At 47.2% G+C, this 14,673-nt stretch overlaps 1 protein-coding gene across 1 annotated transcript in view; it reads left to right on the plus strand.

Moving 5' to 3' along the window:
• Positions 1 to 14,673, plus strand: part of LOC102841566 (chromosome unknown open reading frame, human C16orf96) — a 71,978-nt gene that overhangs the window by 472 nt on the left and 56,833 nt on the right. Inside the window, exons 2-5 of the mRNA XM_006874908.1 lie at positions 9,408 to 9,512; positions 11,397 to 11,477; positions 11,636 to 11,722; positions 11,862 to 13,155. Coding sequence (XP_006874970.1) covers positions 9,408 to 9,512; positions 11,397 to 11,477; positions 11,636 to 11,722; positions 11,862 to 13,155 — 1,567 coding nt within the window. The remainder of the gene's footprint in view (positions 1 to 9,407; positions 9,513 to 11,396; positions 11,478 to 11,635; positions 11,723 to 11,861; positions 13,156 to 14,673) is intronic.

The raw sequence follows: 14,673 nt of genomic DNA on the forward strand, positions 1-14,673 counted from the left end.
GAAGACAACTGTCCCTTTCCAGGGGTAGATCACAGGTCTCTCTCTGGTAGAGGTGCTTAGTAGGTTTGAACTGCCAACCTTTTGGTTAGCAGCCAAGCACATAATCAAAGCATAATGCCTTCTACTCCCTTGTGCCTTCATTTGATGAACCCTCTCTTTATAACAAAGCACCCTGGTGGCATAAAAGTTAGGCACTCACTCAGCTGCTCATCAGTCAGAAGTTCAAACCCACCCAGGTGATCTACTCCAGCAAAGATTACAGCCTGTACAGGAATATAGAGAAAACCCTATGAGGCAGTTCTACTCGCTTGCTTCAGGTCACCGTGAATTGGAATCTACTTGCTGTCACATCACAACAACAAGCCATTTTGACAAAGGGAAAAGAACAGAGCTTTGAAGTCAGATGTAACCAAGGCCTCCAGCCCACATCCTTCATCAAATATTAACCAAGGACCCACCAAGGAGAGGTCCTGTGACAGTGGGTGTGTGCTATGGTGGGAGCTTGTGGCCTAGTGTGGACAGACAGACAGCAAGTGGGTTGAAAACAACAAGGACCAGTTACAAAGAGAGAAGGAAGGAGCATTATTCCTATATTATAAATGGTGAAACCGATATTCGGAACTGCTCACTAACCTACTGAGAAGCCCGACTTGGAGTGATAGGTCCAACAGGGAGCTGAATGGAGGCCGTCGGATTCGGGGTCTCCTGCAGACTGTTGTGTCTACTGCCTTTCTTCCAGCCACATAGTAGGTGCTTAATAATAGTAGCAGGAAGGAATAAGGGAGTCCTGGTGTGGTGCTGTGGGTTAATGCGCTGGACTGCAAGGTCAGTTCCAACCATAAGGTCAGTGATTCAAGCTCACCAGCCACTCCTCAGAAACCCTATACTGGGTTGCTATGAGTTGGGACCAACTCGACAGCACTTAACAACAACAACAACAAGGAATAAGAGTTACCAGCTTGATGAAAACTCAGTGAGGAGTTGACTTCTTTGAGCTTTTACCACTAAACTTTCCTTTTTTTTTTTCTTTCAGTCCTTTTATTTCCTTGCTAACTTCAAAAACTTCTCTGGAGACCCTCTGGAGACCATTCCAGTTTCTGGCTGGAATGGGAGGCAGCATATGGGATGTAGCTGCCACCCTGGTGCAGCCCCCCTTCTGTGCTTCTTAGGGAGGCTTCTAGACTCCTGTGCCCTGCGTGCAAGCAGCCCTGGTCTGAAGGGGAAAACCCTTCCACATTCCCCTCATCTGCTTAGAACTTAAACCTGACTGCCGAGGTGGGTCTGCTTGGGTCCCAGTGGCTGCACTTCCCAAGCTGGGCTGAGCTGTCCACTTAGGATAGGCCACCCTGAAACCCCTAAAGAGGCTAACAAAAAGATGCTCAGTGAGTCCGATAGCATGGAGTCATTCCAACTCATCTGACTTATTTCAGTAAGGCTTGTTTTAAATGGATTTTAGCCCTAAGATATAAATGTATGAAGAGTCCTGGGCTTATTTTCAGAATAATTTTATTGGAGTCACCAGATTCTTTCATCCATCCATCCATCCACTCACCTGTCCATCCATCCATCCAGTCAACAAATGTTAACTGAGCACTTGTTTGTGAGTAACCATAGGCAGGTACCCTGGGGACCCAGTGGTGATTGGGGTAGACATGTCCTCAACCTCCCGTAGCTCCTGTCTTCTGAGGAATGCAGATACTACTCAGACACTAAGGAATGACTGTAATGAATCTTTGCTCCCTCCAGTCCTGGAAAGTGCTACGCAAGAGAAAGTTCTGAGTTCTGAGAGTGACTGAGGAACTACTTGAGTCCTTCAGATATCTGGGGAAGCCTTGAGGGAGACATGACTTTTGAGATGCTCTGAAGGATGAATGGGGTGACCTAAAGGTTACAGAATTTCAGGCAGAGGAAATCGCTAGTGCAAAGACCCTGAGGCAGAGCAAGGTGTGCTGAAGGGACAAAGAGGATGATGAGCAGTCTGGAAACCACGTGGGTGACATAAGGTGCAGAAGGCGTGAGCCGGAACTAGGAGAGAAGCAGAAAAACCCTGGACACTTCTCCTTTTCAAACTGGGATTATTTTTACCTGTTGTGCTGGTTTTCTAAGGAGTCCTGGTGGCATGCTGCTTAAAGCACATAGCTGCTAACCAAAAGGTTGGTGGTTCAAACCCAGCAACCTTCTTCAAGAGACAGATGAGGCACTCTGCTTGGAACCCCTAAGGAGCAGTTCTGGGTCTTATAGGGTCTTTATGGAACCTTGATGTGGTGCTGTTGGATAAGCACCTGGACTGGTAACCTCAAGATTGGCAGATCAAACCCACCAAGCTGCTCTTGGTGCATGCCGATTAGCTAAATGTCCGCACCCACTGACCATTCAGGCTGCCCTGCAGTGCCTAGAGAGCTGGGTGCACCCGGACTGTTCTCCTACCCCTTCCTCTTGTCTGGATGGCTAGGTTACTGAACTTTGCCACCCTACAGGGAACCCTTCCAGGGTGCCAGTCCCAAGTGGGGAATCAGAGATCTATTGGCTTTGGCCATCACCTCAGGGTGAATTGTGCCCGGTAATGAAGGTAGGCACCGAAGGGGCTTTTTCCCCTTGGTGAGAGAGAGAAGGGTCCAGAGTACTCACATGGTGGCCCCTGAACATACCGTACCAGCAGGGAGATTACCGGGGTTCCCGGCCTCTGCCTTTTGACACCTGGTACCTGGATCGTTCCTTGGAGTGGGGTGAGGGATGCAGTCTAGGACGTTGAGCATCATCTCTGGCATCTCCCCACTTTCGGCCATCAAGTCATCTCAGATGCATAGCGCCCCCTATGTGTACAGAGTAGAACTGCTCCATAGTGTTTTTAAGACTGAACTTTCGGAAGCAGATCATTAGGCCTGTCTTCCAAGGCACTCTGAGTGGGTTCAAACAACCAAACTTTTGGCTAACAGTCAAGTGCTTAACCAGGGACTCCTGAAAAAGTGTCTCTAGACATTGCCTAATGCCCATTGTGGAGGTGAGGGAAGAGACATAATCGCCGTCAGGTGAGAACTCTGGGGTCAGAAAATCTGGTCTCGCAGCCTGGCCCTGTATGTCCTGACCCTATAATCCTCAGGTGGGGGATGGGGGCGGGTAGTTGTCCTGTGCCCCATGCTCCTCCCCAGGCCCATCCCAACCCCCTGGTTCGGCATCTCAGAGGCATCCTGAAACTTAGGTTTTAGAAAACTGTACTTGGGAATTGTTGCCTTTCTCATCACTAATGCTAACCCAGGTCAGCTGTGGAGGAGAACATGCGGGTCAGCATTAGCTGTGTGGTCAGCTCATTGTATCTCTCCCTATTCTCATAAATAAAGTTGCAGGTCCTACTTCTGGAGAGATTTTAACAACATGTTATCTTTTTATCATTTTACTCCTCCCCTAAGAAAAGTAGAGGAAGCAGTGGGTTGCTACAACAACAAAAAATTTGACAGGTGGAATCCACCAGCCTTGGAAACGCCAAACATCAGTTCCCCTCTATTCTGTACGGTCATTATGAGTCAAAGTCCACTGGACAGCAGACTTTGGTTTTGGTGCTTGGGTATATCATACATATTGGAATGCTTTTAAATGTAGATGGATTTTTTTTGAGAATTTCAAAATAACATCATTTAAGGACTGTTAAGCATTGAATTGTGCCCCCCAACACACACACACACACACACACACACATATATTGAATTCCTGGTCCTTATACCTGTGTAGTGGTTACGAATCGGCCTGTGAACCTCAGGATCAGCAGTTTGAAACTACCAGCTGTTCCTCGGGAGAAAGAGGAGGCTTTCTGCTCCTGTAAAGATTTACAGCCTCAGAGACCCTGTACAGGGTCGCTGTGAGTCGGAACCAACTCCATGGCACATAACAACAACAATACCTGTGGATGTGATCCTATTTATAAATCAAATTTTTCTTTTATTATATTAATGAGGTCACACTGGTGTAGGGTGAGCCTAAACCTAATCACTTCTGAGTTATGAAGAGACCAAAATAGATACAGAGACACATGTGGGGGAAGACAGACATTATGTGAGGACCCATCTACCAGCCAAGGGACACCAAGGAACCAAAGAATGCTCAAAACTACTGACAAGGAAGGAATCAATGGAGCCAAGATCCTGATTTGGACTTGATGCCTCCAGAACGGTGTGAAAATAAATACCTGCTCTTTAAAGCCACCATGTGTGGTAATTGTATTATGGAAACAGGAGGCAAGTAGGACTAGGATAATGAAGACGTTCTTGAATCAGGGTCAAAGTTACTGCAGCAGTGGTGGTAACAGTTATTTCCATTGGTCTCCCCCTGTACCTTGTGATGTGGTTTGCTCTCACGTCCTTCATTTCCCTAGGAGCAAAGTGTGTTTTGCTCCCATTTGCCAAAGCCCTGGACGTGGAGTATGTACTGGTTGTCCAAAGTGGCATTTGTCTTGGGCCTCGTATCAGGCCACTCAAAACCTCTGTAAACACTGGACCCAAGGGCCAAACCCAGCATTCTCAAAACCATCTTCAGAACAGTAAGAGCTGCAAGTCCAGACAAGCCTACACCTGGTTACCATGTGCCATTGGAAGAACTTCCAGGAAGGACAACTGTTTGGGACTCACTTTTCTGAACTCAGTCCCATTTAAGCCCTGAATGTAAGCAGAGGAGATGGACCCTTTCTGTTCCTCTTTCTCCAACACAATGTAGACCTTGATACTTCCAGACAATCTCCCTCCATTGGTCCCTTCCTTCTTAGAACAGGAATCCATGGCCTGTCCCCAGGCTGGGTGTCCACTGGGCATTGTCAAAGGAGAATAGCACCTCGTATAAGAAAAGACTCTCTTTTCATGTGTGGCCCTAACCCATGGAGCAGCCAAGGTTCTGCCATCTTTGCTGGTCCTGCCCCATATTAACCTTACGGAATAGGAATGGTCTTTGCTCAGGTCCTTTGGTCCCTGACATGCCCTCAAATGGGGAAACATCAATGGGTAGCTGAGGAATCTGGCTCTCACAGATTTTTCTGAAAAATAGTTCCATCTATCGCAGATAGGGACTTTCTAAATTCATCCCATAATGCCATTTTCATGCCCAACAAAATTAACAGTTAACACCTGAATACCATCCAATAGGAGGGACTCGTTCCTGGAGAAGGACTTCATGCTTGGTAAAGTAGAAAGTCAGCAAAGAAGGAAGAGGAAGACCCTCGATGAGATGTGTTGACACAAACAGTGGGTCCTACGATGGGGCTCGAGCGTAGCAGCTGTGAGGCCGGCACTGGACTGGATGGACAGGGACTTGTTAAGTTCGTTATCCATAGAATCAGGATGAGTCAGCGCCTACGCAATGGCGTCCAACAGCCACCATCTAATAAACAGTCAATGCTGACATTTCTTCAATTGCTTCTAACACAAAAATGCTTTTTTTTTTTACAGCTTTATTGAGACATGTTTCACTTACCATAAAACTCATCCATTTAAAAGTACACTTTTCAGTTGTTGTTGTTAAGTGCTGTTGAGTCGATTCCCCCAAAGAAACCGCATAATAATTAGCAGTTGTGCTTCATTTTCAAGCATCCTCTATCCCCTCCTTTCACTTAGCATCTTTTCAAGATCCATCCATGTTGGAGCCTGTATTGATACTTTATTCTATTTATAGCCAAATAATGGTCCACTGTATTGACGTACCACATTTTGTTTATCAGTTGGTGAACATTTGAATTATTTGTACTATTTTGGCTGTTATTAACAATGTTGTCATAAACACTGGTGTACAGTTTTTGTGTGGGCATGTTTTCATTTCTCTTTGGTTTATACCTAGTGGTGGATTTGTTGGTCATACGATGGCTTTCAAAAGTTCATGGAAAAATTCCATTATCTTTTCATTCCATTTTTCCACAGATTTTTTGATATGTATGATAACTCTCTGAAGATAAGTCAGATTTATTGCCACTAGAATTCCCTGTTCATGCCTGGATTTATTCCAAACAAAATGTGCTTAAATGTGTTTGTGATCAGTGGATGATGACTGCAAACAAGCTCGTTTGGGAGAGTGTTCTACAGATGTCGGTTACTTCTAGTTACTTGATTGTACTGCTGAAAACTTCTATTTCTTTGCTGATCTTTTGTTTACTTGTTCTACTCATTATTGAGAGAGGGGTATTAAGGACTCCAATTATTATTGTTGAATAGTTTCTTTTTGTAAATAGTCTTTTTCTAGCCTGATGTTAAATAGAGAAAAGTTTGAAGTTGTCGAAGACTTCATTTCAACTCCACAGTCAACACTCAGGGAAGCAACAGTCAAGATGTCAAACAACATATAGCGTTAGGTAAATCAGCAGCACAAGACCTCTTTAAAGTGTTCAAAAGCAAAGATGTCAGTTTGAGAACTAAGGTGTGTCTGATCCAAGCCATTGTATTTTCAATAGCCTAATATACCAGTTACTCCTCAGAAACCCTATACAGGGTCACTATGAGTTGGAACCAATTCAATGGCACTTAACAACAAAATCAATATGCATGTGAAAGTTGGACAATGGATAAGGAAGACCATAGAAGAATTGATGTATTTGGGTCATGGTGTTGGAGGAGAATATTAAGGGTATCACGGACTGCTAGAAGAACAAATAAATCTGTGTTGGGAGAAATGCAGTCAGAACATGCCTTAGAAGCCAGGATGGTGAGATTTTGTCTCTCACACTTTGGACTTGTTATCAGGAGGGACCAGTCCCTGGAGAAGTACATCATGCTTGGTAAAGTGGAGGATCAGCAAAAAGGAGGAAGGCCCAAACAAGATGGATTGAAACAGTGGCAGCAGCAATGGACTCAAATGTAAGATCAATGATAAGGGGGTGCAGGACCAATCACTGTTTCATTCGGCTGTGCATAAGGTGCAAACTGACTCAACAGCACCTAACAACTCCAAGTCTCTTTCTCATTTCAGTTCTATCTGTTTTTCACTTTATGTTTTCTGGGGAGTTATTGTTAGGTGCATATATGTTTACTGTTATTATAGCTGGTAGATTTGCCCTCTCATCATGATAAAATGTCCTTTGTTTCTAGTAACAATTTTGTCTTAAAGTCAATTTTGTCTTATGTTCATAGGACTATTCCAGGTCTCTTCTGATTACTGCTTCGCACAGTTAATCTTCTTCTATCCTTTTAGATTTGGACAGTTTGTGTCTTTGAATCTGTAGTGTGCTTTTTATAAAAAGATGCAGTGGCAATGCCAGTCAGTGGAGGAGCTGATCTGTGAGTCTAGCATTTGTCTAAAAGCTACCTTACCAGTCTCCTGGCTTCCGCTAGTGCTCTCCCTGAGCCAACCTGCAGACGTAGTCAGAGGAATTCTTCAACAACGTAAATCCAATCATGACACCCTACTCCTGACCTTCCAATATCTCCCATCCAGCAAAGGCTGTGCTCCCTCCCCTGGTGGTTATAGAGGTCTATGTGCACCACAGAGGAAAAAGGCATGAACTACAGTGCAATGATTAAGGAGCTCTGGTAGCGTAGTGGTTACGAATCGGGCTGCGAACCTTAAGGTCAGCAGTTCAAAACTACCAGCCGCTCCGCGGGAGAAAGATGAAGCTTTCTACTCCCGTAAGGATTTACACCCTCGGAAACCCTGTATAGGGTCGCTATGGGTCGGAACCGACTCGACGGCACTTAACAACAACAACAACAACACAGTGCAATGATTAGACTCTCTTCATCCAGATAGAAAAAAAATGAAGAAAATCAAAGATGCAAGCAAACAATTAGTTCAAAGGACTAGTGGATCATGCAAACCCCAGCTTCCATGACCCTGAGACCAGAAGAACGAGGTGTGTCCAGCTACCATGGCTGACCACTTTGTAAGGGATCAGAATAGAAGGTCTAGGATTGAATGAGAGAAAAATGTAAAACAAAACTCAATACAGGAAAGGGTATAAGATGCTTTATAAAGGGAACACATGAGCAGGCATGTAAACTTGCTGGAGACCACGTTGGTCTACTGGTGAGTGGAAGAGGGGGAAAGGCAGCAATGAAGATAGAGGCTGAATTCGACCACATTTCATAGACTCCTGTAGACCTGGAGACGAGAGAGCAGAGGAAGGGCTGGCTGGTCCGAAGTGGGGTGAGACCTGGGGACTCCTGAGCCCATGAACAAGGACATAGCCATGGAGGGCTGGAGCTGAGAGTGAAGCATCCAGCTGATGTGAATTGAGGGGAAATTCACAAGAACACCCAAACTTGCTGATAATACCCATTTGACCTAGCCTCGATGGCTTGATGATCAGAATTCAACTAGAGGAAGATAAAAAAAACAATTTTTGATAAAGGAAACAAGGATAAAATTGCTACAATTTGATGAACTTGACCTATACTTATGGATGTAGTAGCTCAAAATAGCAACTGAGAGGGAAGGAGTCTTCATATCATGTATCAATGCCATCCCCTCTGTATTAGGGTAGATAGGGACAGGCAACTTAGACATTGGCTACCTAAAATAAGGGTGCAATTAAGGCACAAAGTGACTGGCTTACAAGTTTTCAAGAGGGAGTTTAGTTTCAGAGTGTGTGGGGGAAGGTAGAGTCCCCACTGAATAGTTTTCATCTTGTCTAGATGGGTCTGGTGAACAGAGATGGGGATAAGATTCTTAAAATTCAATAGTGAGTAATTGTTATCATGACTAATTGTGACTTTCACAACTGTAAAGATAGAAGTTTTGTAACAAAAATGGGGGATTAGTAAATCTTACAGTCCAGAAACAGAGGAGGACCCTAGGACCATCAAGGGAGAAGAGCACAAACGGAATGCAGTACCCTATACAGAGAAGAAGCGACACCAGAGATGGAGTACAGATGAGGATATAGAGAGAGGGAACAGCTGAGGACTCTACACTCGTGGAAAAAGAGGGACTGGGTGTTGGCGGCCAGGAGGCAGGCTTGCAGACTGTGCCCTTTGGTGGTTTTAATTGTTATATATACCTGAATGTGTTTGTGTACATTCCCCCCGCCCCCCCAGAAAAAGAACAACAACAACAAAAAAAAACCCAGAGGGAATAGAAGCAAATACTATTGATTGAATGATGATGCACTGAGGAGTTTGTAATCGTCACAAGGAAACGATGAGTGTAAAACCAATGTTCTCCCATGTAAACTATCACTTAATGCACAATAAAAACTTAAAAAAAAAAAAGATTCTTCATACAGAGCACTTCCGGGGTCACTAGATAAACTCAGTCACAGGTTTGCTCCCACCAGACAGGCCACCTGCTGACTTTAGCACAATTTCCTGGCCTCCGAGCACTTCCAGCCCAGGGCTGGGGAGAGCCGAGAGGCCCCTCTGCACTGTGGCTGCTCTACTGTGTTTGCCTTCTTGCTGCCTAGCCCTACCTAACTTCCTGTTTTCTCCTCCTCTCCCCTTCTTCAGACCATGGAAGTCCTGCAGGAGCTGCTCACTGACCTGAACTCAACCAAGGCCATCATTGAAACCCTCAGGAAGGAGGTGGACAGGCTGAAGGACCAGTTTGAAAAGGTAGACTCCCAAACAGCCGCCATGCTGGTCATGCTCCTGGGACCCCTGGTGGTTGTGGCCTCAGGGACACTCTAAACAGAAGGAAGGGGCTGACATGGTCCAGACTGAGCTTTCCTCACATTTGGGTGGTTATCTCATGTTTGGTCCCTGTGCTCCTCATCCCACTGTGCACGTCAGGACACCCCGTTGTAATTGCAACAGAAATGCAATTCATCTTGGCTTAGGGAAAATAAAAGGATCCCTGGTGGCATTGTAGAATAAGTCCCAAACCACTAACTGCAAGGTCGAGAATTCAAACCCACCAGCTGCTCTGTGGGAGAAAGATGAGGTTGTCTACTCCCATAAAAGGTTTACAGTCTCAGAAACAATACAGGCTCACTATGAGTCAGAATAGACTCACTGTCTATGGGTAGGCATAATAAAGGTAGTTATTATCTCATTTACCAAGAGGTCCAGGGATGGCTTCAGATACAGCTGGATCTAGGCACTTATACAGCATTGACAGCCTTTCTCTCAGCAGCATTTTCCGCTGGGCTAGCTCCTTTATTAGGCAGGTGCTCCCCACGTTTCTGCATCTCCAGGCTTACAGGTCACCAACTTTGTTTGCAGAAAGAGAATCTCTGTTTCTCTGCTAAAAAGCTCTGTCGACCCTGAAAAGAAAAGTGAATCTAACAGAGACACACAGACTAGGTATCAATGCCAACATAAATGTATCGATCCAGGAGTGTTCTAACAGCTTCCTACGTATGATGTGGAAGGACACAGAACCCCCAAGGAGTGATGAGTCAGAGCTGGGGTCAGAAGCCAGGTAGCTGGGCCCCTAGGCCAGTGTTGTGGTCCAGCTTTTGCAACTTGCCTTGAAATTGTGTCATTTAATACATCGTCGCCAGTTCCCAGGTTAGTGGATGCATTTAATCATCGTGGCAACTCAGAACTTCAGCCTTGGGCTTGGTGGTCCCATTGGAAGGAAAAGGGCACTGTCTCAGTTCTCTAGTGCAGCTATAACAGAAATACAACAAGCAGGTAGCTTTAACTCACGAGAATTTATTCTCTCTGAGTGCTGGTTCTAGGCAAAGGCTTTTTCTCTGTGTCAGCCCTGGGGAAATGGCCTTGTCTCCTTTCAACATCAGTGGTTGGCATTCCTTGGAGATCTCTATGTGTCTTGATATCAGCCTTCCCCTGGGTCTAGGAGGTTCTCAGCACAGGGACCCTGGGTTCTCAGCACACACCCTTCTCCTGGCTCTTCTTTCTTGGTGTTCCTGGGGTCTCTCTGTCTCTGCTTTTTGTTCTCCTGTATGATAAACAGTGATGCAGGCCACACCTCAGGGAAACGCCTCTCATATTGGATCAGGACTGTGACCCAAATAAAGGTGTTGTGTCCCCTTGTAGTAGATGAGGGCCGATCACATTCAGAGCACATCATGGGGGTGACCACATCATAATATAGCTGCCGAATGATGTCATTCTATAACTTCCAAACCACTGACAATCACGGGGGTTCAGGGGGGGCACAATCTAACTCATGACATGTACTGTCCAGAAACTGGGTCAAGGAGCACTACAAAAGGACACCTTGGACAAATTTGCTAGAGAACTAGTGCCTCCTTGGTCTGTCTCCTGGAGATTCTTCAGGTGCTTTGCCATGAAAGGTTCTAAGAGTCCTGCAGTAAAGGAAATGGCGGAATGCCCTTTAACCTCATTTGTCCGTGGAGCCCTGTTCCCACCCCTCAATACACTCTCTGGGAGACACTGCTCTGAAGTCTGTTCTTCCTTCTCAAATTCTCAGTTTTCCTTGAGCTAAATTCTTATATTCAAGGCCTGGGAAGAAGCAGGGCTGAGGCCAGATGTTACACCCTTGGCTCATGGGCGTGGTCCATTTTGCAGATGAACTTGGAAAAATTTGATACGTTCTTGGATGATTTCAGAAGACAGACCCGCAAGTTTGCTGCTCTGCAGAGGGAACTGGTGAGGGCCATGACCTCTGTCCTCCCCACCCCGTCCTTCTCTCCAGACCCTGGGATACTGGGGGCGGTTAGACCTCTGAGAGGTCAGTGTGCAAGGGTGGTGCATGGGGGAGCCCCACAAGAACTTACACCCCTTACCCCAAATGGTCCGGCCCCCAGAATGCTGTTCAGAACAAGATAAACGCCTTCCCCAAGAACGAAGAGTTGGTGTTGTGGACGAGTCTCCATGAGGCCATGTTCCCCTCGGCGGTGAGTGGAGGAGGTGATCATGTAGCAGGGGCAGGGGACAAGGAGCAGGGGGAGGTGGGGAGCAACCAGTCTAGCCCAACCCATCTTACATCTCCTGCAGGTGATCTCCAGCAGGCAGGAGGATAGTCCAGAGCAGGCCCTGCAGCAGGGGCCAGGCCCGCTGTGGCAGATGGCTCAGCCTTTCCAGGAATCTCCCCTGCTCGAGACAACCGAGTACATCCAAGATGTGGACCGCGTCAGGGCCTCAGAACCTATCCAGGGCACCGAACTCTTGCAAACTGTGTGGCATTACGAGACCCCAGAGGTCCTCCCCGTGGAGAAACCTGCACACGCTGTTCTGTTACCTGGGGCCCAGGAGCCAGCATCCCAGCCAGGCTCCGAAATACCACCTGAGCCCAAGCCTGGGCTTGAGCCTGAGTCCCCAGCAGGGACGGAAGTCGAGCCTGCACCAGGGCCCAGCCAGGCCCCCGAGTTTGGACCAGCATCTTGGCCTGCAGGACCTGGGCCTTCCCACGGACCTCCACCCATGTTCTTTGGAGGTTGGCCTATGCCCCCCAGAGGTTGGCCCATGCCCCCCAGAGGCTGGCCCATGCCCCCTGGAGGCTGGCATGGAGCAGGTGCTTGGCCTTTCTGGGCCTTGGACTTCTTTGAGCCAGGTTCAGGCCTGCCAGGTCTCCTACAGCCTACTCGGCCCAAGTACCCCCCATCCAGGGCCCCGCCCCCGGCCACCGAGCTGGGCTCCGCCTGGCCTCAGCCCATCCTACCTTACAAGTCTCACCCAATGGAGGATCACCTCCAGGTTGTTACTGAAGCTGGGGAAGACCTAGATGCTGATGAGGACAAGGTGTCCAAGGACAAGATGCCCAAGGACAAGGTGCCCAAGGACAAGATGCCCAAGGACAAGGTGCCCAAGGACAAGGTGCCCAAGGACAAGGTGCCCAAGGACAAGGTATCCAAGGGTCCCAAGTCTGCCCTTGATCGGATAAAGACCACTGCTGCTATTGCTGCCGCTGCTGCCGCTGCTTATGCCGCCGCAGCCAACTCTGCCGCCCAGGCTGCCAAGGCCGCTGCCAAGGAGCTCAAGGACACCCCTGCCACCAAAATGGCCACCTTAGCCACCACCACGGCCTCCGCTGGGCCACTGGGAGTGTTTGTGGATGAACTGGGCGCCGGGCCCACTCGTGGCGCTACCAGCTACATGAACTTTAGCCACGAGGCAGATTCAGACAACTATTATTACTTCTCTCCTCCAAATTCTCTGTTCAACATCTCGGACCGTTCCCCGTCTATCACCTTGAGCCCGGAAGAGAAGAAGAAGGCAGTGAAATATTCCATGAGTTACATAGCGTCTCTGCCTGCACGACATGACTCCATGAAAGAAGAGTTCTCCCACCTGTCCTCCAAGCTGCAGCAGCGTCTGACCTACCTAGGTAGGCCTCACTTGGCTCCTTGCGGGCTGGGGGAAGAGGGGGGCTGTGCCTCTGAGAAATTCCTCTTCTCTCTCATTCAGTTTCCTTCATCAAAGTCCACGTTCAGTCTTTAGCCATTATTCTCTTGGATTAAGCGTTTTCCTCTTGTGGGTTGTTATTCCATGCACAATGCTGGCCCCTCAGTCATGGGTCATCCCCTTGATCGGGTGGGGATGGGATCATTGTCACCCATAGGGTTTTCAGTGGCCAATTTTCAGAAGTAAGATTTCAGACCTTTCTTCCCAGTCTGCCTTAGTCTGCAAACTTCCCTGAAGGCTGTTCAGCATCATGGCAATGGTGCGGGTGTTGGCTGTAGCTGAGATGCAGTGACTGGGCAGTGAACCTGAGTCCCCCACACGGATGGCAAGGATTCTACTGCCTAACCGCAACAACCACAACTTCTCTTTCAGCTATTCTTTTATAATGAATGTTTGTTGACATTTTAGGGGGACTGGGCTTATGGGAAATTACATATCAAAATTATTCTAGAAGATTCTTCAATGGCCCATAATACCAGTATTGTAGAGGGCTTGGAGAACTTCAGTTTCACTGTGTGCCGGCAGCACTGAATAGACCCCAGAGGAGGTGCTTGGTGTGGGAATAGGAGCCACTGAGGAGCAAAAACAATGTATCCTTATCTCAGAGCACAGTCATGCTCTAGTAGCCCTGGGACCAGTGGTGTGTCCATGGTGAACATACCGGTCATTGGCTGGCATGGAGAGCATATGGCCCTAGAAAGAGTTCTCAGCTTGAACTTGCCTCAACAAACTCTACAGAGCTTAGCAAAAGCCAGATGGTTGAGTCCCACCCCTAGCACTTCTGAGTCAGCCCAGCTGGGTAGGATTTGAAAATGCACATTTCCAACCCACCCTCAAATGGTGGCACTGCTTCTCCAAGCCACCCCATTTTGATAACCATGGTCCTACACTCTTTAAATCACCATCTGGATTTCTTGCTCTATGCCAAGACAGCTAGCGAGTAGCAAAGTCAGCATTTCAAGCCCACCAGCCACTCCTTAAAAAACTCAGAGGCAGTGAGTGGGTGGGATCAGGGAATCACCACACTGGATGTTAACTTAGGTTCATTCAACTTCTGTGATTGGCATGCTGTTGTTGTTTTGTGTCATCGAGTTGGTTCCAACTCACAGCGACTTTAGAGGACAGAGTGGAACTGCTCCTTAGAGTTTCTGAGACTATAAATCTTTACGAAGGCAGACTGCCTCCTTTTTCTCTGAAGGAGTGGCTGGTGGGTTCGAACTGACAGCCATTCAATTAGCAGCCCAATGCTTAACCCTCTGTGCTAGCAGGGCACCATGCTAACTCTGATAGCATGAAATATCTTTTTAAAAAATAGTATAACTTCATAAAGCTAAACATAATCTTATTGGTACCATTGAGTACTGGTTGTTGTTGTTGTTGTCAGGTGCCATCGAGTCGGTGCCGACCCATAGCGACCTTATGCACAGCAGAACGAAACACT

This window comes from Chrysochloris asiatica, unplaced genomic scaffold (genome assembly GCF_000296735.1).
Source record: "Chrysochloris asiatica unplaced genomic scaffold, ChrAsi1.0 scaffold00305, whole genome shotgun sequence".
In the NCBI taxonomy this organism is placed as follows: domain Eukaryota; kingdom Metazoa; phylum Chordata; class Mammalia; order Afrosoricida; family Chrysochloridae; genus Chrysochloris; species Chrysochloris asiatica.